General features: G+C 55.0%; 1 protein-coding gene across 4 annotated transcripts; it reads left to right on the forward strand.

The window, feature by feature from the left end:
- The first annotated feature begins 355 nt into the window (after nt 1–355).
- Nucleotides 356–14069, forward strand: TAL1 (TAL bHLH transcription factor 1, erythroid differentiation factor). 4 transcript variants are annotated; one of them, XM_045545473.1, is made up of 5 exons: nt 356–528; nt 4632–5078; nt 6435–6529; nt 10531–10690; nt 10859–14069. In XM_045545473.1, exons 1-5 carry the CDS (start codon nt 524–526, stop codon nt 10983–10985), a joined length of 834 nt encoding a protein of 277 aa, XP_045401429.1. In that variant the 5' UTR covers nt 356–523; the 3' UTR covers nt 10986–14069. The 4 variants fall into 4 exon arrangements, with proteins under 4 accessions (XP_045401429.1, XP_045401427.1, XP_045401428.1 ...); XM_045545471.1 differs by having other exon boundaries at nt 10531–14069; XM_045545472.1 differs by lacking the exon at nt 356–528 and adding an exon at nt 3180–4248 and having other exon boundaries at nt 10531–14069.
- Nucleotides 14070–22616: the final 8547 nt, after the last annotated feature.

The following is a 22616-nucleotide window of genomic DNA, read 5'->3' on the forward strand; positions in this document are numbered from 1 at the left end:
ATCAGTAGGAAGAAAAGAAGGGACCTGAATAGATCATATTCTACCCCCACCCTACTCCATTCCTGTAGGAAAGTACAGTCCTTTTAATTGGGTTGTGGTTTCACTTTGAGCTGGAGGTGGGTGGGGGTCGTGGAGAGAGAATGGCAGTCTCCAAAGTTCTGCCCCACCGACCAGGGTCGCCTTTTCCGACACATCCTCCCACCCATCCACATCAAGCCCGGGACTACCCCTTCGCGGTGTGGCGGCAGCTCCGGCTTGGCCGGGGTTATTGAGCCGACTGCGTAGACACGTCGGTGCTTAGAAAACAAACTCGGCCACACTGAACCAGATCGATCTCCGTTGGAGGGTTCGAAAATGTTCTGGGCAGCCTGCCGGGAGGGGTGGTTGTTGTTGGACTAAATAGTTATTCCTGATTGGTCAGGTGTAGGGTTCCTTTTTACTGGGGGTTGGGGGAAGGCTCCAAACACCTGCATGTTGGGGGCGGAAAACTGTTCGCGATTCCCTGGGCTGGTTATCCGGGGACATGAGGTAACTGCCAGCCATTGACCCCCATTTCTCTCTCTCCCTCCCTTTCGCCCTCCCTCTTTCTCTCCACCCCCCATCTTTCCTGGAAACTCGCTTTGGGCGCGGCAGACCGCGGAGGACCACACCGCAGCCTAACTGCTGGCCTCGCAGCGAGAGAGGGGGAGAGCAAAGACCCCAGGCCACAGCCTCTACATCGGCCTCCGCCCCGCTCAGGCGGAGGAGTGGAGATCCTATTCAGAGGGGCTGGTATCTCTAAATATGCCCCAGGTGAGTTTTTTGGAGTGGGAGATGGTGTCGGTGGAAACGGTGTCCAGAAAGGCCTTGGGTTCCGGCCCGGGTTTGGGGAGGCTCAGGACGAGGACAGCCCAGTCCCAGATTGGGGGAGGGGAGAGCAGCGTTGGGCTCGGGATCCGGGATCCGACTGCGGCTAGCTGCCTCTGTGGCCTGGAAGCAGGGCCCTTTCCTTTTTTCCTCCCTGGGTAAACCCAGCTGGTTGGATTTAATCCTCCAGGCCGCTCCCAACGGTCTGGGTTCTGTGGACGTTTCATAAGGCCAGTAACTTTGGGGCGGCAATATCCGGGTGGTGCAGGCGGTGCCTGGAACTAGCGCAGGAAAAAGGCTGCAGCCTGGCTGGCTAGCGCGTTCCCCGTCGGTGGGCCCTGACCCGGAGCCTGCGGCCTAGGGCGGGGCCGCGCTGGAACACCCTTCCACGCCCGTAGCCGCGGGGGTGGGGGTGCCGTTCACTTGCGGTTTGGGTTCTGGTGCAAGCTTGGGGCTACCCCAGGTTGTCTTGAAAGTGTGGGTGCAGCAGGAGGGACCCGAGGCCGGGTCTAAGGCGATGGCTGTTTTCATCTAAGAAATTCTCTGTGCCGAGGATAGGGAGCTGCTGGAGACCACTCGCCTGCCCCTAGGCAGGAGCTCCGGGATCTCCTGCCTAGGTCAGGCCCACGGGGAAGCGTTCTGGCCCTCTGGCAACCGGCGCCGAGGATTCGGTGGTAGGGGCTGCGAGCTGAGTCTCCGCGGCACAAAGAGAGAGGAGTCGCCATGGTCAAATACTCCAGTGCAGTGCGACTTAGTGCGAAACCTTTTTCCTCCTCTCTTCCATCCTCCCCAAATGAAAACAAATAAATGGAAATCACTCAGGCTTTCTTTTCTGTGATCTTAACCCAAGCCAAGTGATGCAGTTTAGTCGCCGACAACGTTCTGTGCTTGCTTGGGAGTTTTCCGGTGGCGGCGGCGGCCTCAGCTGGGGTGATCCCGGTAGCAGAAGAGCGGCCGGATTTTCCTGAGATCCGGGGAGGGCCCGGGAGACGTCCGCCATGGACCTGGGGGGGGGCAATCATACCTTTCTCACCGGGAGCCTTGGAGATATGGATATTTATAGGCGTCTGGAGAGGGCACTCGGGGCCAGGGTCAACTCATCTGGAATATGTACTCACTCCGTTGCCCCTCGGGAACCCGTTCCTATTGCAGAGCTGAGGAATTAATCAGAGGGTATAAGTGTGTCATAACAGAGCTTGAGCTCAGTCTGCAATTGCAGGGCACATTGTCACTCGGTTAGAAGCTGGAGCTGAAGCACAGGTCACTGGGCACACGCTGGTGTGTCAGGACAATGAGGTAGGGAGCCAACACCTTGGGGCTTGCACGTTTCGCCAGGGGCTGGTGTATTTCTGGTGCATTTCACGCTGCAAGGAGCCAGAGGACTGGGATGATAGACTTCTGGTGCATTTCCAGTGGCTGCAGTGTCTTGGCGGTGGCATTCTGTGGATACAAACCTATTGTCTCCGCCATAATAGTAAACTCGCTTCCGATGAAGCGTCAGGGACCCACTGGCTTTGCAGCTGGTGTACACCAGGTCCTGGGGAATTTTGTCTTTTCTGGTCCAGAGGAGGCACTGGCAGACCCAGAGCAGGCGCTCAGTCTGAATAGCAATTCTTCCTGAGCTTGGGTGTCAGAGCAATTGAACAGGGCTCCCAGGGAGGCTCCGGAAGGTCCAGTCTCTCTTGGCATGGGAGGGATTGTTCCCAGGATGACTCCGGTCCGGAGCGTTGCAGGGGCATAATGGGAACTCAATGGCTGCCATGAATGTTTAGATGGACTCTGCGCCGTGCTGAATTGGATCGTGTATTTATTTTCTGCTTTAAAATACCCCAATTATAGCCTCTAATCTTAGCACTCTGGGAGGTCGAGGTGGGAGGATCGCTTGAGCTAAGGAGACCAGCCCGAGCAAGAGCGAGACCTCCTCTCTACTAAATATAGAAAAATTAGCCAGGGGTCGTGTCCTGCGCCTGTGGTCCCAGCTACTCAAGAGGCTGGGGCAGGAGGATCGAATTAGCCCAGGAATTTGAGGTTGCGGTGAGCTCTGATGGTGCCACTGCACTCTAGCCAGGGCAACAGAGTGAGACAGTCTCAAAAAAACAAAAACAAAACAACTCTCCCACAAAACCCCCAGTTATATAATTCTGAGAGCAGAAGCCTTATTTTGAACAACTTATGAAGCCTGTTGACTACATTTTTATTTTTTATTATTTCATTTATTTATTTTTATTTGTTTTTGAGACATGGTCTCGCTATGTTGCCCATGCTGGTCTTCTCAAACTCCTGGGCTCAAGCGATCCTCCCTGCTTGGCCTCTGGAGTAGCTGGGATTACGGGCACCGGCACCACCATGCCTGGCTTTGTGTTTTTATTTTATTTTTTTTAATTACTAAAACCTCACAAGTATCCTCAAACTCTAGACCTAGAGTCTCCTGGTTTTTCTGTTTTGGTTCTTGCTGGGGCTTGACTCCATCTGGATGAAGCCAGGTGGTAGAAGAACCCAATACATTTGTGGGGAGGGGAGCAGCTGCGGTCATCTTGGAGTATGCTTGTGGGGTACATATGGGAGGGAAGACCAGTCAAAGTGAGGGTTCTGGTCTGGCTCTGAAACTGGCAGGCTGTGGAAGACTTTAGGCCAGGCAGTCCTCTCACTTGCCCATTCTCCTAGTTAAAAATAATAATGTTTACTTGAACATTTGCACAGTTCTTTTAAGTGCATAAAGGAGGTATTCCTCCTATTTCCCAAAGAGGAACAGGGAGGCGGGAGGCAGAGAAGGGGGCGGGTGCTAGAAGGACTTTCACAGCCCTGGAAGAATAACTTGTCCTGCTCTTAGACTGGAACCCATACCCCACTGGCCTTTGAATTTGAATGCCTGGGTTCCACACCACCTCAGCCAGGCCTCCCTTTCAGACCTGCCCTCACTTCTGAGTCCCCCCTCGTGTCCACCTGAACAGAACCAGGTGCAGCGAGGTAGGGCCAGGATCATATTTTTCCCTTGCGGACCTCTCATGTCCAGGTCTGAATATGAGTAAAGGGCGGCTGGGGTTTCCAGCAGGGGACAGAATCCACAGTGGATTTGCTTAGTGCAGACACCCCCCCAACCCCAGAGGGGTGAAATATGTGTGTCGGGGAGCTGGTTCCTCCAGATCATTCTTTGCCAGCTCTGGCAGAGTGAACTCCAGGCTGGTATCCATTCCCTAATTCCCTACTGACATCCCCGCCAGGTTTCTGGGTGTGTGTCTGGCGGTAGGCGGTGGGTGGGTGTTGCAGAGAGGCGAACGGAGGTTCCAAAAGCACCCCTACCTTCGGCGGACAGAGTTCCTGCCCAAACCAAAGGCGGCCGGGAAGAACACCGCCGGGAATTTGTCCCCTCCTCTTCTCTCGCCGTCTGAGAAGGGGGACGGGGTAATCTTTCTCGCCTCTTTGTACATTTCCTTCCTCCTTTTATCCCTTCTGTTTTTCTTTTGCTGGCTGTATTTCTTCCCCGCCCCCCATGTCTCTGTCATCTTTCTCCATCTCTGTCCTTTTGGCCCCTAGTCTCTGGGTCTCCCAGGCACCCTCCTCCCTTCTCCCAACCCAGAGACCCCCTTTCCCTCCCGCCCCAGCCCCGCCCGGCCGTCAGGCCCCGAGGGCGGGTGTGTGTCCACGTGGCGCTAAGTTTGTCGGCCTCTTCCCCAGTCTCGGTCAGTGAGTTCTCTCTCCTTTTCTCCCCTTTGCCCCACCCAGTGTCGGTGGGCCGGGGGCGATTGTCAGAGCGGGCGACCGCTTGTCTGTCTGTCTGCCCGCAGGATGACGGAGCGGCCGCCGAGCGAGGCGGCTCGCAGTGACCCCCCGCTAGAGGGACGGGACGCGGCCGAGGCCCGCATGGCCCCCCCGCACCTGGTCCTGCTGAACGGCGTCGCCAAGGAGACGAGCCGCGCGGCCCCGGCGGAGCCCCCAGTCATCGAGCTGGGCGCGCGCGCTGGCCCGGGGGGCGGCCCCGCCGGTGGGGGCGGCGCCGCCAGAGACTTAAAGGGCCGCGACGCGGCGGCGGCCGAAGCGCGCCATCGGGTGCCCACCACCGAGCTGTGCAGACCTCCCGGGCCCGCGCCGGCCCCCGCACCCGCCTCGGCCCCCGCGGAGCTGCCCAGCGACAGCCGCATGGTGCAGCTGAGCCCGCCCGCGCTGGCGGCCCCCGCCGCCCCCGGCCGCGCGCTGCTCTACAGCCTCAGCCAGCCGCTGGCCTCGCTCGGCAGGTCAGGGGACTGGGACGGGGACCGGGACGGGGACGGAAACAGGGGCTGGGAGGCAGGGCGGGCGGGCGGGCAGGGCGACCACCCCTGGCGCACTTCCACGGCCGCTACATTCCTACCTGCGGGACTGTGCGGGTGGAGCAGGGAGAGAGGAGGTCGTTTTAAAGCCCTGGGCGTAAGAGCCTAGAGCTGTGGACCCCGCCCCCCAGCCGCGCAAGTGAGAGAGGAGCCCTCTGTGGGAGAGTGTACGTGGCTGGGGGTGCACGGGTGTCCGGAAGCCGGGGGACGGGAGTGCACCCCGGGGGTGGGGTGGAGTGCAGGCTTGTGGCCGCTCTCAGCAGAAGCACGGTGTGCTGTGTGATGATGGTGTGGTGCGGGGGTCTATGGGAGGGAGTCCCCCGAGTGTGGGTACCAGGTAAGAGTGTGTCTGAATGTGCTTCACTGTGAGCAGAGGTGGATGTTTGCTGCTAGGGGTGTGAAATTTTTCTGGAACCTGCAATGCTAGGTGGCCAGGCAAGAGATAAGGGTCTGAGGGTGTTGGCAGTGGGCACCCCTCTTTGAATCTCTGCGGGATCGCGGGCCTGAGGACCGATCTCTCCCTTCACTCCCAGTGCCTCTGCCCCTAGCTGTACTCCCTTTGGTGGGAGGGCATCCGTTTCCCTGCTGGGGCCACAGTGATCATGGAGAGAGGTGCAGGGTTGGAAGGAGGACAGGAAGATGAGGCAGGGATAGAGGGACAGTCAGTGAGTCTGCGGGAGACTCTGAAAAAACAGCTATAGAGAGTCCAGAGTGGGGATGACAGAGAGCGGCAGGCGGCATTCAGTGGTGGGGAGTCAGGGTGTCCTGTCTGTTGTCCATCCACAGCACCATGTGGCTAAGATGAAGGAGGAGGAAGGCTGGGGGAGGGGAGAGTGTGCTGGAGTTGCACAGCATCAGGTATGAAGGTTACATCTGCCTGTGTGGGCACGTATTTGGGAATGGAGGTATCTGTGTGGATTGTGTGCTTGTTTCCAGGGGAGGAGAGTGTGTCTGTGTGTGGGGGGGTGTGTTCGTTTTGTGTTTGCTCCACGTGTTCACTTCTGCTTCTGTGTATGTGTGTGGAGGGGAGTATGGATATGTGGCTCCTCCTTCCTTTGCTTGTTTCATGACAGAGAGGGCAGGGGCATTCCGTGTGTGTGTGTGTGTGTGTGTGTGTGTGTGTGTGTTTAATGCTCCATCTATCCCCAGTGCAAATGTGGAGGGAGCAGGGTTTTCCTCTAGGGTGCGGATGGCTTAAGATATGTAGGGAAAATCCCTAAGGAACCTCTTTCTTGCTCCACCCAACATGTGATCTTGTGGTTTGCCTGTTCCCTCCCCCAGTGGGTTCTTTGGGGAGCCTGATGCCTTCCCTATGTTCACTGCCAACAACCGAGTGAAGAGGAGACCCTCCCCCTATGAGATGGAGATTACTGATGGTGAGTCTCCCCATCCCACCTTTGCATCTGCCCCTCATGCTGGTTAGAGCCCTCTGCAGGAGGGAACATGGGGGACTACTCCATAGGTGTAGGTGTGGGCAGGTCACCTTGGGACCCCAAACCGCCGAAGCCCTTCACCCTGCAACTGAGCTGGGACTAGGTGAAGTCTGGGTGGTGGGTCTGGGAGGGCCACACTCACAGTCCTGGGAAGAGGGGACATGGGAGAGGGACACATAGTGGTGCTTAGCCCAGACCATTAGAGTCTGTTCTGGTGCCAACTCTAAGCTGTATTTCTGCACTTTGGCAAGGATCCCAGGGGAGGGTGGAATCACACGGTGCCCCCTGACTCCAGGCACTGACCCTTAGGGATTCCCTGTACCTCCTCCTAGTTCCTCTTTGGAGTTTGAAGGCTGCTTCCTGCCTGGAGTTGTATTTTCCAGGGTTTCCTCCCAGGCCCCTACATTGAGGGGTCCCCTTTGTTCCCTGCTGTGCATTTTGGGCTGAGACCTGGAGTTCCCTTCCTGATGCCATAGATTCTACCCTGCTCCCTGGATTGCCCCACAAGGGCCTCAGCACTACTACTATGAACTACTTGACTATTATTTGGCCCTAAACTTGCGGGAGGGGTTGGATGAGTGGGAGACTTGGAGGACCCCTCATCCTCTTCCCAGGGTGGACCTGATGTAGTAGATGGGTCCTGCCACCAGGGGCAGGAGAGCAGGCTCTTCAGAGCTGAGGGACTTTAAGCAAATCCCTGGTGCTCCCAGGGCTTCTGCCTGGCTGTGGCCTGGGGCTCCTGTAGGAAGGGCACCTGAGGCTCAGAGCCAGGCTGGGATTTACGCTGGCAGCCGGCAGGAGGGATGTGTGTGTGGAGCTGGAGCTGCTGGAGCTGGAGCGAGCCCTCTGTGATGTTCTGGAGAGGAGGGGGCGCTGCAGTCCAGACAATACAAAAGACCTCAAAAGACCTCACCAGCCTGGGGCACAGGTGTGTAGGGCTGAGAGGGAAGGGTGGGGTAGAGGGGAAGGGTGCCAGGGGTGCAGTGCTGCTAGGTTAGAGAGGGGTTCTCCAGTTAAGGGCAGGTGGGTGCACCAAACAGGAAGTAAGTGGGACCAGCCCTAAAGTTCCCCACGGAAGTGGCATTTTTTACAAGAGGCAGAGGAGGTGGGCACAGGGCAGAGGGTGTTTGCAGGGAGTGCAGGAGTGTAGGGAAGCCATCACCCATAGACGTTACCAGTTTTTACTGAGCACCTACTCAGTGCTGGGCCAGAGAGAGGCGGAGGATGCCAGAAGGACGGACAGACTCAGGAAGAAGGAAAGTGTGGAGAGGGGGTGTTTCTCTGGGAAGCTGCCAGAGAGGAAAAGGCAGAAATGTAGGTGAAGGGGAGGAGGAGGGCAGGATGTGTCCATGGGACTTTGGAATTAGAGATTGAATCAAAAAGAGTCCATAGAAGTGGAACTAATGCAAGATCTAGAGTCAGGACTTGATGTGATTTCCTATTACTGAATTTTTCCATGCCTCACTTTCCTCATTTGTAAATGGGGAGAATAATAGTTTCCTCCCAGATTGTTGAAAGAGAACAATGAGAGGGGTGGTAAGCCCCTCTCCACTGGAGCCTGGAACCTCCTTAATGTGGGGATTGTGTCTGTGCTTCCCTGATGGTACTCCTAGTGCCCAGCACGTTGCTCATCATGGAGCAGTCCTCTGGCCCTGGTTCAGAGGGTGGGGATGGGGACAGATGAGGACAGTAATTCCTGCCATTTATTGGAAATTGAGGCTCAGAGAGGTTAAGCAGCTTGCTGAGGTCACACAGCTGAGTCCTGTACCACTCTCATAGCACTAGTCTTAAGCTTTGGAATAGTCCTGACTACCCCCACCAACCTCCTTTTCTCAAGTCAGTCTAGCTCTGTGACAGCAATCATGGTACCCTCCTCCCCAACTGGAAGCTCCCTCAAGATCACCAGCATTAGCCATGGTGCAGGGACTGGTTCTTCCTATGTTACAGCTGAAGGACTCCCGCCCTCTGACCTGGAGGCCCAACAACAGCCAATTATTTCCTCTGAGGCAGCGCAGGGTAGGACTGCCCAGCAGGCCTGCTGTGTTTCCCCAGCCTGGGTTTGGCCTTTGGCAAAGTCAGCTGAGCTGGAGCCTGCTGGGGTTTGGAAAGACAGTTTCAGAGGCGGTGTGGGCAGGGCATGAGTGATCCTGCCCAGGAGCACATGGGGGGGCATGTGTGTGCGTGTGCATGTGCATGTAGGAGAGAGAAAGAGGCGATCAGGCAGGAAGTGTAGGCACAACATGCTGGGTTGCACACTGAACACTGAGGCAAGGTCTGCCTCCATCCTGGCCTCAGTCTCCTGAGCTGTAAAATGAGCGGTGGGACTTAGGGGAGGTCTTAGCCCTTCCTCTTCCCTCTCACTCACCCAAGTTTCCAGGTTCTGAGGTCTGGTTCCAGGAGTTACTGGAAGAGGGCAGATAGATATCCCAGGCCTGGCAGTTCATTCAGTGCTCAGAGCTTCCTGAGGATGGTGTCAGCCTGGCTGTGTACCTCGGTGTTAGGGAAGGAAGCTGTCTGCTTAGCCCAGGAGCTCAGAAGCACTGGCAGGGCCCTCCTCATCTTCCCTTGGCTTTGGGAATCCCAGGTCAGGCTTGACCACTTAGCATAGCGCTTTGCCTACTGTAAGTGCCCAATTCATGTGTCCTGGTGTCTGCCACTGCTCCCTAAGTTTTTGTACACAGAATGCTAATGACTACTGGACCAAGCTGTAATCGGTGCTATGTAGACATGGGGAGACTGAGGTAGCCTTGGGAGCCTGTCTAGAGCCACAGGCCATAGCTGTGCCTGGTATCTCTCTGCTCCCCTTTCTGCTCTGGTCTCTGCTCTCCCCTCCATTCCCCCACCTGCCACCATGATGGGTCAGTCAGCAAACATTTACAAAGCCCCCGTTCTGTGCTTTCCATCACCCTTGGGATAAAATCCCCACACCTTACTGCAGAGCCCCGTGGGGTCTGGACCCTGCCTGCTCTGATCTTGCACACAGTACTCCAGCCGGACTGGCTTCCAGCTCAGGTCTGTGCACATGCCACCCCCTCTGCTTGGACAGTCTGCTTCCTCGTCCCTTCCTGGGTTTGGCTGGCTCTTCTTTAGCCTTAAGCTTTTGCCTTATAATGCCACTTCCTCAGAAGGGCCTTCCCCAGACTCCGTAGGTCAGCATAGCAGCTCCTCTCCATCACCATTCAGCCCCGTTTGTGTTTTTATTTGTTTGCTACTTATTCATCATCTCTCTTCCCCATGTAAATGTAAGCTCCATGAGGGCAGGGGCCCTGTCTGTTTTGTTTGTCGTTATTCCTTAGTGCCTGACACAGTGCCTGGCTGTTAGTAAAAAACTGATGAATGGGTAATAATAGCTGACATTTACTGACTGTTTAAGCTGAGGAAGGTATTGTCTTAAGTCCTTTGCCTGTGTTAGGTATTAGACCCATGTAACAATCTTATGACTTGACTTAATAGTATTATTTCCATTTTATAGGTGAAGTTAAGGCACTTCCAGAGTGTCTATGTAACTTTCCCAGAGTCACTAGTCAGAAATGGTCAAATAGTCAGGAATTGAACCCAAGAAGTCTGGCTCCAGAATCTGTCTTCCTAAATACTGCTATAAGGCCTCTTGGCACAAGTGAATGAATGAATGAATGAATGAATGACATATGGTCCCTGTCCTCAAATATCTCACAGCCCAGAGAGGGAGACAAGCACAGAAACCTAATAATCACGAGTGAAGGAGATCAGGGATTGTAGGACCGCGGTGGTTGGTCTGATCTGTCTTCAGGGCTTGAGGGAAGTTCTCAGAGAGGAGGAAACACAGGAACTTGATTTTAAAGGATGCATGTTTTGTAAATAAAAGTAAAGAAGGCATTCTAGGGTTCCCAAGTTTCCCAGTGGATGGAGATTCGTTTGGGGGATCTCCAGCCCATTTTCCTAACCCTTGTCCTCCTAACCTCCAGGTCCCCACACCAAAGTCGTGCGGCGTATCTTTACCAACAGCCGGGAGCGGTGGCGGCAGCAGAATGTGAATGGGGCGTTTGCTGAGCTCCGCAAGCTGATCCCCACTCATCCCCCAGACAAGAAGCTCAGCAAGAACGAGATCCTCCGCCTGGCCATGAAGTACATTAACTTCCTGGCCAAGCTACTCAATGACCAGGAGGAGGAGGGCAGCCAGCGGGCCAAGCCTGGCAAGGACCCTGTGTTGGGGGCTGGTGGGGGTGGAGGGGCTGGAGGGGGTGGTGCACCCCCAGACGACCTCCTGCAGGATGTGCTTTCCCCTAACTCCAGCTGTGGCAGCTCCCTGGACGGGGCAGCCAGCCCGGACAGCTACACAGAGGAGCCAGCACCCAAGCACACGGCCCGCAGCCTCCATCCGGCCATGCTGCCCGCCACCGATGGAGCCGGACCGCGGTGATGGGTCTGGACCACCAGGATCAGCCAGGAGGATGCCCTTAGGTCACTGGGATGGTGGGCTGCAGGGCAGGTGGGATAAGAATTGGGCAGCTCTGAAGTAGGGCGATGGACTTGGTGAACTTTCCTTGATGTCTGAACTTTGGGAAGCCTTTACTGACCCTGGGGCTGGCTTTTCTGTTTCCTGTATCAGTGGGAGAACAGAAAAATGGAGCAAAGTGGTAGGTACTTTTTATGAAGACGGCACGGTCTTCCCTTTCCCCCAATCCCTAATACTTCCCAAGTAAGAGGCTCTAGAGTCACTGCTTTTGGCCTGGAGTTTGGGAGCCCTGTCTTTGCTGAGACCTGGGGTTGTCAACTCTCACCTGAGGCATCCAACAGCCTCCGCCTTGCCTTTGGCCCCTCCCAAGCTGGCTGGGGTGGCTCTTTGGCCACTTTTATCCAAACACATAGGTACCCAATAGCTGCCCATTTCCTGAGCCCTATCTTCACCCAGGCCCCTGTCGATCCATCCAGCTTGCCAGCTGCTGCAGTCACAAGCCTCGAGGTGCCTTCTTCAGGGTCTGGTTGAAGAAGACAGCCAGCGGACAGCCTGCTCTCAACTGGCTGGGCCAGGGGGTCAGAAAGCCCAGTAGCCCTTACTTCTTGCTCTGGGGATCAAAGCTCTGCTTTCTCCCCACTGAGACTTGCCTTCCTCATCCTGTGGCTGTGGGGACCAAGTCTGCAGCCTTGAGTGTGCCCTGTTGGGCTTTGTGCGAAGGCGGAGAAAAGGAAAATGATATTAGAGTGACATTAGCAGGAGCTATTTTGGGCATGTGGGCTTCAACTCCTACACATCACTATTCATGCTAGTGGGTGTGTGTTGGTGCTGGTCATGGGTTGCAGCCCCGTCTGTGAATGCCCCTGGATGCTGGCAGGATCTCCCTGCTGCTAGACATCTGTGCTAGTGGTCAGGTCTCTGTTCTGAGTTGAGCACAAACTCTGTCCTATGAATTCTTTGCATTTGGGATTTTTGCTTGACTTCAGTTATTGGTGGGACCTTTAGGTCTCAATATGACCCAGGATCCAGCCCCACTTCTAGGGCAGGGGTAATCTAATCAGAGACCAGGCCCCGGGCCAAGACCCAAACATGCACATTCACTTAGCAGAACCTTACACACCCCTCGATTATGCAGCTTTCAGTTCTCAAGGGTGTGCCTGGGAGGTTGGTTTAATGCAGTAGGAGTGCCCCCCTCCAAAAGTTGTACATGAAATTTTTGTAAATCAAATCCTTATCGTTCATCTTTTGAAGAAATAATTACCACAAGTCCTTTTGTAAAGTGAAGAATCCTTTTGTAGAGTGAATCATTGCTCCCTCGTTTATTTCCTGTGTCAATCCAGATGGCGGGACATGGTTTTCTTAAGGCTAGGCTGGCCTGTGACCTGCCTTCCAAGCCCATGGGACACACGGCACAGAAGTCCTGTATGTCTGTCATTGTACCCTTAAGTCATCCCAACCCTCTCCCACCAGGCCCTGCCTTTGAGCTCAGAAGGAAGACATCCTATGGCCCTGTCCTCTCATGCAGGAACTCATCACTGTGGCTGTCCAGAAAGCCCCCCTCGCGGCTGAGTTTCAGCCCAGTGGCTCCCACTCGACCTGATGGGGCCTTGAGTTCAGCCATATACAGATAGGGAATGACCCCTGCTTTTAAGTTGTCGGGGCCAGCTCTTGGGCATGGGGGCAAGGTGGTTAACCCCTGTAGCATTCTGACTCTCCATCCCATCCCAGACTCCCCAGATCATGTTGGTGAACGTTCCAGTGCTTGGGAGATCCCGTGAGGAGTCCTGTCTAAAGATGGAGCAACTGTTCTCGGCTCTAAGTCTGTGTTTGCTTCCAAGGGAATCAACTTGACTTGGGAATGAAAAGTGGCTGGTGTGGATGGGTGGATGGCTTTTATGAGACGGATCATACATTCTGTCAGGAACTCGAGCCCCCAGTTCCCTCTCATTTCAGACTTGCAGTATGATTGGGAGAAGGTATCTCTCTCAGTGTCAGTTTCTCATAAATACCCTGGCTTGGCCTGTCCCCTATGCTGTGGGGTGGACTAAATGGGATCATGAAAGTAGAAGTGTTTCGAGCCCAGAAAGAGCTCTGTTCCCCTCAGCATCCATCCCGCAATGGGATTCCCCGCCCTAGTCTGGGACCGAAGCGGTGGGCCAGTCTGCCCGACTGCACAGCGTTTGGGTCATTTAGATGGCACACTGCTTCTGCCTGCATTATCCGGAATGTCCTCCTTTCTCCAGATTGTCTTAATTTTTGCCTCATTCCGAGGCAAGGGGACAGGAATGAGAATGAAAGAGACGTGGGAACACGGACAGAATGTGTAAAATGTAACGAGCTACCCCAAACAGGCCTGGAGAGGGAAGGACAAGGCTTCTAGGTCTTTGTAAGAACTAAAGAAGATCCAGAATGTTGATTTTCATTCTGCATACATACCCCGCGCCCTTCTCCTTCCTCTGCCTCCTCCTCACCCATGAAGAAATGCCACATTCCAAGAGTAGCATCTGTACAAAAGGGAAAAAAATGTAAAAGTAAAACAAAAATTTTTGAGGAGAACAAAGATGAATGTAAGAACTAGAGGGTATCACATCTTTTAAGGAAAATTCGTATTCTTTTATTTTTAGTGTTCAATGACAAGATGGTACAACCTTTATTCTTTTCCAAAATTAAAACAAAGGGCATAGAATCTGTAGTCAGCTGTTTTGGCCTTTTGGGAGTGGGTCTAGCCGTACTGGTGACTTCGATGGTACGTGACCCTCTGCCCACCCCCTGCCGAAGGCTTGCCCCCTGCCCGTGTACATAGCGCACTGTCTCTGTGGGCGGGCCCAGCACTTTCCGTCAATGTTGTACTGTATGTGATGAGTTGTGTTGGTCTCTGCGTTTTTCTGCAGAAGAGGAGTAGCCGCTCCAGGTACCTTGACCTTTGTACAGCCCGGAGGCCAACACTGTGGGTGTGTGACTCTTTAGCAAAAAAACCCATGTGGTGATGACGTGTATATATATGAGGCTATATCGGGAAGATTTCTAAATAAAAGTTTTACAAAGGGGCCTGGACTCTGTGCTTGCATTTTGTATCCTAGGCCCGAGACTTGGGACAGTGAAAGGAAAGGCATGGCAAGAACCCGTCTCCCCTGAGGTGGGCAGCCTCCAGGACTCAGCTGTGGGGTCCGGCCCTCCACCCCGAGGGCAGGACTAGTGGGAGGAGAGAGATTGCCCCCGCGGGTTTTTCATTCTTTGCCCTCTGCCAGGCCTCACAGAGGGAACCTGTCTCCTCCGCATGGTGTACCCATGCTTTTAGCTGGTGGGTATTCACAGTTCGTGTTGGGGTCAGTTTCCACGGCTGGGGCAGTCACCTGTGTCCCGGTTCCCCTGAGGACTCAAAGGAGGCTGCAGTGCGTGCCTGGCTCCTGGGGACTGGGGGCTCAGGGATGGAGGCTGAAGGCTTTGGAAATCAAGAGTAGAGGCCCTGAGGCAGGTGCCTGTCGCCTGGGAGGGCTTCCCTGGAGGCTCAGGAATGGGAATGTGGTTCAGAGGCAGGGACTCTGCGTCTGGGAAAGGCCACTCATGTGAACCATTTGGAAGACCTCAGTAGGTCAGGCAGGCACTTCGAGTGAAGTTTGTCGGTCTTCCTTCCTTCCTTCCCTTTCCCTTCCCTTCCCTTCCTTTTCCCCTTCACCTTCCCTTCCTTCCCTTTTCTCTTCCCTATTTAACACATATTTATTGAGTCCCTACTATGGGCCAGGTATTGTTCTAGGTACTGGGGATCCAGCATGGAACAAAACCAAGCTCCCTGTTCTAGCGGAGCTGCAGTCTAGCCGGGGAGACAGTGAGCTTACAGACATACGAAACCATAATTGATTGTGTAGTAAAGCAGAAAGTGATTCGTATTAAGGAAAAAAAGCTATGCCAAGAGGGGAGTTCAGGGACCTCACAGATAACTCTGGCTCCTTTGGGGTGAACCTTGGTCATCCTGCCAGGCTCTAACTTGGCTTCCCCTGTCTGCAGGGTGCTTCCAGCCATCGCTGGGAGGGCAAAGGCAGAACAGGGCTTGGGGATCATGCTCTGGTCGACAGGGAAGCTCTGCGATTTTGGGAAGACCCCAAATGTGCCTCTCCCTGGCCCAGGAAGAGGAGGTACCTGGGCAGATAGGATGGTGAGATCTAGCCGTGGGTGAGCTGGCTGTGGGTCTTGGTGGTGGCAGTGGTGGCGGTGGTGGCAGGGCCCTGGCCCCAGGGCCTGGCCTGTGCGCACAGGCTGGAGGAACAGCACAATGAAGGGCTTAAGAGAGAAACTGAGAGTGGTCGGAGAGGTGGGAGGAAAACAGAGAGTGTGGTGTTCCTAAGACTAAAGCAAAAGGGCATCTGGGGTGAAGTGCTTAGCCAAGTCTCTGCAGCCAAGCGGTCAAGCCAGAAAAGGCCTGAAAGTGTTGATTGGGTTTAGCAGCATGGAGGCCACCGATGCCCTGGGTGAGGGCAGCGTCAGGGCAGGGGTAAAGACGGCAGCCTGGCCGTCCTACACTAAAGGATGGGAAGAGGGGAGCACCATGTTTCCAGAAGGACTTTCCCCGGGGGAGGATGAGGCATTCCACATCAAGAGGTCAGGAAGACCTGTGGACTCTGGGGCCACCAGGGAAGAAACCACGAGGCCATAGAACGTCCAGGCTGGCCTGGCCTTTGGGGGCATCTGAGCTCATGTCCACATCTCCAGTTGGGGAGACTGAGGCCCAGAGAAGAAAAGAGTATTTCCAGGCCCACACATCCCATAGTGACTGGCAGGACAGGACCTGTCCCCCTACCTCCCGCCTCCCAGGACTGCAGGGCCCCTCTGCTGGGAAAGGGCTGAGTCCCAGGGCTTCGGCTGAGATGGCCCTGCTGCTCTGTCCAGTCTCACTCCACCACTCTTCCGTTCTCCTCGCTCCTAGTGTACTAGCCTTTCTGTCCCAGACCACATTCTTTTTTTAATGACCTTCCAGTTTTTGCACCTTTTGTTGCTTTTTCCCAGGGCAGCCTACCCATCCTGTGTTCCCACCCTCCTTTCATGCAGTTAACTTCAACATTCAGGAAACTGTCCTGACTCTCCGGGGTCAGCTGGCTCCTTGGTGCCCCCTCGGGCCTTCCTTTCCCGTGGCCCTTTTCCCTGTGCTGTCTACCACTTGTCTGCTTGTCCGAGTCCCCAATGATGCCCGGGCTCCTTGAGGCGAGGCCAGTGTGATTTGTCTCTTTGCTTCCAGCGCCCTCTGATAGACCTGGCACAGGCCCCTTCCAGCATTTGCTGCATGAAGAGCTTCCCCGTGCGGAATCTCCTGCGCAGTTTTGAGGCCAGCATGGAATGAAAGAGTGGAGACAAGTGGGAGGCACGGTCGTTCCTACGACGATGCCAGCTCCACTACCCTCTCCCAGAAACCAAGGTCCTGGGCTGGCCGGGGGCAGATGGACAGCTCTGCTCTGGGGCTGCTTTTGCTGCTCGGGGAGAGGGAGGAGGGCTGTGGGCTCTTTTGGGCTGGGCTGCGGCAGCCTGGCTATCACACTGGGCCTGGGCGGGGTGAGGCGGGGAGCGATGAAGATGGGGAGCTGTTTATCTGGTGCGCTCACGGCAGCCTGGCCTCCTCAGGCCTGCCCAAACCCCCTCCCCTGCTTGCAAAACAACTAACTGCTCCCCAGAAGCCAGCGCGCCCTTTCCAGCCCCTCTTGCCTGTGTGAGCCAAGCAAGTGGCACTGACCAGCCTGTGGGGACACGGGCCACGGCACTGGGCACAGTGTCCAGCAACAGAGGCTCAGCAATCACTAAGATCACCCAGGGCGTCCTCTCCCTTGTGCAGAGGAGGAAACGAGGCCTAAAGGGCTACGGGGGGTGGGGGGACAGCAGCTCAGCCTGCCCCAGCAATCCGCCAGGACCACGAGCAGTCGGTGTGGGCACTGGAGAGCTTGCCTCCAACAGCAGCCCCGGTTTGGGACAGGACCAGAGGACGGTGAGGGCAGTCGATGTGGTATCAGTTCAAGAAGAGAGTGACCAGGGCACGAGTGGGAGTGTGCAGGAAAGGCATGGGAAGAGTCTGGCCTTCGGTGTCAGAAGCACCTGGGCCTGAGTTCCAGCACTGCTACTTTATTGTACCAGCTGTGTGACTTTGGGTAAATCACATTACCTCTCTGAGCTTCAGTTTCTTCATCTGTTGAATGAAGATATTAACACCCATCTTACAGGGCTGTCATGGGACTTCAAAATAATGTATGTAAAGTGCTTGTGTTTTATAGAAAGCAGCCGTTACTATTCTTGGAAATGAGATTGGGGTAGGGGCTGATTTGGGAATGGAAGAAGAGAAAGAGGGAAGAGGAGGATGTGGGTACATGAGTCAGTCACAGCAGCAGGAATTCCATGGCCTGGCCCATGCTGAGCAATGCGTGGAGCCAGCAAGGGACCAGCCTGTCCCTGTCTGCAGGGGCTCACAGGCTGGGGGATGTGGGGCATGGGGAGTGGATACAGAGCGTTACAACCCTGGGGCCAGGCGCTGTGCAAGAGAGAGGCCCAGTGCCCATGGCAGACCCAGCTGTGGCAGTGGAGGCTCCAAGTCAACGTTTGCTGGATTGAAGGAGCCTGAGGAGGAGGCCGGGGAAGGCTTCCTGGACGAAGTGCCATTTTCTGTCCTGAGCCCCAGCATCTTCTCTCAGTGGTGATGCAAGCTGTCCTGGGGGCGCTGGTCCTCCCTCCAGGGTCCCACACTCCTGCCCAGGGAGTATGGCAGGGCTGGGCTGCTGTCACATTCCTTCTGGCGCCTCCTTTCTCTCTCCACCTCTCCCCACTGGCTTGGTCCGAGCTCTGTCTCCCTCCCCAGCTCCCGGCCTTCTCTGTGCACACAATAACAGGATGTGATCCGTTCGAGGAAAGGAAGTGGGGAGGACGGGCAGTGCTGATAGCGCGTTTCTGACTCGACTCTGCGTGCTTCCCTCCCCTTTGGACCAGCCCCTGCACTGCCTCCTCCCCCAGGCCCTGTGGGGGCCTCTCTCTGGGTTCGGGAGGGATGAGTCCGGGACTTTCAGACCCACATAGGCCTGTTTAACCTGCGGAGAGGTACACTCTGGCCATGCTCTCTGCAGGGCCTGCCTTCCTAGGAGACTCCTGGGTGAGCTCTGGACTCTGAGCTACTTTCTGGAGCTGCTGGAGCCTGCAGGTGGCAGGTGGGTCTCCTGCCTCCAGTCATCGGGGCTCCACCTGCCCAGCTGCTTCCCGGGGTCCACTTGGGCCTGATCCAAAGCAGTGGGGCTGAGGAATCAATGGACTGTCCTTGTCAAGCACTTTCTGTGCTTGGCCTTGCACAGCACGTGGGATAGGCAGCATGGATGAGGAAACTGAGGCTCAGAGAGGCAAAGGGCCTGTCCAACTCAGCATGTACCAGGAGCTAAGCTGGAGCTGGATCCTAGATCTCCCAGTGCTCTGTCACCCCTCTTAGGCCAGCATCATCCCACAGAACTTTCTGTGATGATGGAAATGTCTGATATCTGCCCTGTCCAATGTTGTAGCCACTATCCACACGTGCCTCTTGAGCACTGGAAGTGTGACTAGTGCAACTGAATAAATGAATTTTTGTCATTTAACATAATAGACTTTGTTGAATTTCAATTCACTTAAGTTTAAAGGGCCACATGTGGCTGGCGGCTACCGTACTGGACAACACAGCTTTAGCCTCTCAGATCCACTAAGTCATTGTAAACTCATCATCTCCTTTGCTGAGCAGGGCAGTGCTGGGGACACGGATCAGTCAGGTAGCTGCAGCGTTGTGTCATGTGCTGCCCCAGAGGTCAGCCAGGGAAGGAGTGTGACTCACCTAGGGGTCATGGAAGGCTTCCTGGAAGCCGCTGGTTCTCAAAGGATGAATAGGGATTGGTCAGGTGTGCGAGAGAGGAACGGCATTGTGGGCCGCAAGAATAGCAAAGACAGAGGTGCAGCCCTGGGAAAGAGCAGGATGTGCCTTGAAGCTGCAGCCTGGGTGGCTGATAAGGCGTGTGCAGTGGGTTGTGAGCAGGTAGGAGGATGGTCAGATCTGTGTTTTAGGGACCCTGTGGGTGGTCAGTGGGGAAGAGCCAGAGTGGCAGCAGGGAGAACAGAGAGCCGCAGCCACCCACAGCAGGACACAAGGAGCCTGTGTGGTGAGAGGTGGGGAAGGTTGGTTTGTTGTTTCCACAGCGTCAGAGAGCAGGTTACATTTGAGAGGAGCGAGACCCTACGACTTGGAGGCAGGGAGCTCAGAAGAGCCCCGTGCAACCAGGCTTATTCAGCTCTTTCTTTTTCCCAGCACACTTCCCCAACCCACCCACCCATCCCACCACTCTGCTTCTGTCCTATGACAATGCCAGTGACCCAGGGGAGAGTGTCCTCGAGGCTCTGGTGTGTCAGAGTAAAGAGATTTTACACAAATCCTCTGTGAGGAGCAAGCTTTGGTAGAGTGAGGCTAAGGGCCCCAAGATCCCAACCTGGGAAGCTCAGAAAGAGGGTGTGAGTCACCTAATTTAGCGTCTAATTTAACTCAGCGTTCTGCAGTTTATGTCAAACAGCTGTGCTTTCACATCTGTTGTCCCACTGACCCCTCCTAAGAATCCAGTGTGCGGGGGACAGTTACTCCCATTTTATAGATGAGGAACACGGAGGTCAGAGAAGTGAAGTGATTTGCCCAAGGTAAAGTGGCTACGAGAGAAGTCTAACTGGAATTCCGTCCCAGGCTGTTTGGAGAGCCAGTCCCTGTACCCCATAGCAAGAGAACCCCCGAATACTGCCATGCTCACTACCAGTAAGCACCACACAGTCCCAGACTATCAGGGCAGGACTCCTCTGAGGGGAAATTAAAGGAGGGCCCCACCCCCGTATACTGGGGGTGGGGGTGGGGTGGGGAGGTTTGGCTATATGTAATTTCATGAGTTCTCTGATTTAGAAGAGACACAGTAAGTCAGGAGAGACTCAGTCTCAGTTATGCAGATGGTGATCTGAAGATAACATCACCTGCCCAGTGCCCACCCCCTTGCCATCCCATGACCAAGTCCCCCAAGACCCCTGCCTTTCGGAGACCCAGTGGAGCTACGGGACCAGGTTGGAAAACCCTTTCCCACCCCACGCTTGGTGACAGCCCAGCCAGCTGAGCCCTGGGAGCCCAGGGTCCTCAGCCCTTCCCAGCTTACCCTCTGCAGCCTGGGACCCGTGGTGCTCCTGTGTCCCAGGCTCTGCAGGATCTGGGGGGGTGTGCCGGGGTGCTGGGCCTTCTGCCCTCTGGCCGTTCCCACACAGCCCGTCCAGGCTGCCTCTCTCAGCGCTCCGCCCCTCTCTGCAGCAATCCCCCAGGAGCCACCGTGTTCAATGGGCTATCGGGCTTCCCATCACTCTCACGCCCCCCTCCATTACCCCTGAATGGGTGGGATCCAGACAGACACAGGCACTCCCAGCCCCAGCCCCTGCCAATCTCTCCCAGGACCGCCTGGGACTTCCTAGCCTGATGTGCTACCTGCCTAACTGCACTCAGGACTCAAGTCCTGGGAGGCTGGCACTCCAAGTCTTGCCTTCTATTGTTTGCTAATGCACAGTCTAGAGCTGCAGCCTAAACCAGATGCCACACGCTCAGTTTGTCCTGGTCTATGATGCCAAGATTCTGCTCTGTGAGTCTGGCCACAGGTAAAAGTTGAGCGCTCTAAGCCCCTAGCAGTTGCCATGCAGGGGCTGTATGCTTCTCCCGCTCCCTTCGGCTTTCTGGCAGCTACAGGGGCTTCTGGCCACAGCCCGAGCAGAGGCCTGCGGGCGGGGCAGGCTGGGCAGGACAGTCGGTGGTTGCCTGGTGTGTTTTTTCTTGGGAGGGGGATGTTGGCCAGGGGCCCCTTCAGGGTCCACATCTGCTGGGTTGGGGCTGGGCCAAAGCTGGGCTGGCCGGTCCAGTTGCCGGGCTGGAGCCGGCTGGCAGGCTTTCTGTATGATGCTAATGAGGGGAGGAGGCGCCGCTTTTGTCCTGCACTTGTCCTTGCTGGAGGGTCCTCAGAGAGAGACAAAGTCCCTCCTCAGACCCAAGTGGCTGTGATTAGCCTTCCATCACTCATTTTGATGGCTCGCAGTGCTCTGAGGGGTGTGGACAGGGATTCAGGGAGCGACGGGGAGAAGTGTGATCCTGTACTGGCCCGGTGCTTTCCAGGGAGCGTCCTAAAAATCACACTGGTTCATCAGAGTGAAAAACACTGCTCCATCCTCTCTCCTCCACCCTCCCTTAAGTGCCCGCTGAGCTCCCCAAGTGATCCACAGCCATCCTCTCTTACTTCCCAGCCTGAAGCCTTTGCTGTGCCTGAGATGCCCTCTCTGAAGACCCCCACCTCCAGGAGCAGTTCTGTCTGGTAGACTTGGTCTTGGATGCTACATCTGCTGGTCCCCAGCCCCGCCCCAGGACTGGGGCCTCTTCTACTTCTGGACACACAAAGCCCCTTGAGCCCTGTTTGGGCCCTGCTCACCATCCACCCATATTTGAGTCCTGGCCTCATCTTCCTGTTTGTGAGCTGCTCAGAGCTGGGCAGTGTGTCACAGGTCACTAGTGGCCCCATCCTGCTCAGTGAGTGGTCTCCCCATAGGAGGTGCTTAGTGAATATGATCTCATCGGCCCCTAGGGTGGACGAGCACAAATGGATCATTACCTTCATTGTACAGACAGGGAAGGATGTGACTTGTGCAAGGTGACACAGGGCAGTGAGTGACTCAGCCTCCCAGCTCCAGGTCCAGACCTCTTCTAGAACAGGGCACCTCAGACTTGGGTCCAGGGACACCCACGAACTCTGAGGCGGGAATTCAGGCAGGACATAAACCTGAATGGGAAAAAAATAGTACATCTTTATTTTCACCACACTCTAACTGAAACTTAGCTTTTCCTTCCATTGTTAATGTAGACAGTAAATCACAGTAGATTACCAGTGTCTGTGACTTTTGTTACAGACATCCTATTCTGTATGATTCATAGAAATACTCCAGTAGTGGTAGATAATCTCGAAGTATCATTTCCAATCATGACCATTTTGAAATTATGGTAGGCACTAGACCTGTTGCTAGATGTTGTTATTTAATCCATTACTAAGGAGGCACAGGTATCACTGTATCATAAAAATTTAAAATATCTTGACAGTTGTATTTCAGTACCACTGGTTTTCATTATAATTCTATGTATTTTATTTTATGCATTTAAGGCATTAATTTTAAAAGGATCATAGACTCTACCACACTGCCCAAGAGGTCTATGGCACACAAAAGGTTAAAATTTCTGCCCAAAGGAGTTCCCTGATTAACCTTTCAGCCCAGAGCTTGGATTTTCCCCCAGCTCAGGCTCTAGTAAGGAAGGGTTTGCCTTAGGCACTTGCATCCCTGTTGTGCAGGGAAGGCTGGGGGAGCTGTCAGGGCCTGCTTGTGTGACGGGGGGCTTGGGGTAGTGTCCACGGCTCCAGCACTTTTTAAATGTAACCAATACTTGCTGAGCACCTCACACATGCCAGACACTGCTCTCAGCACTGGAAATAGAGCAATGGACAAAATATTCCTCCTCTCATGAGCTTTATATTCTGGTGGAGAGACAGATAATCAGTAAGAAACATG

This window comes from Lemur catta, chromosome 3 (assembly GCF_020740605.2).
Source record: "Lemur catta isolate mLemCat1 chromosome 3, mLemCat1.pri, whole genome shotgun sequence".
NCBI lineage: Eukaryota > Metazoa > Chordata > Mammalia > Primates > Lemuridae > Lemur > Lemur catta.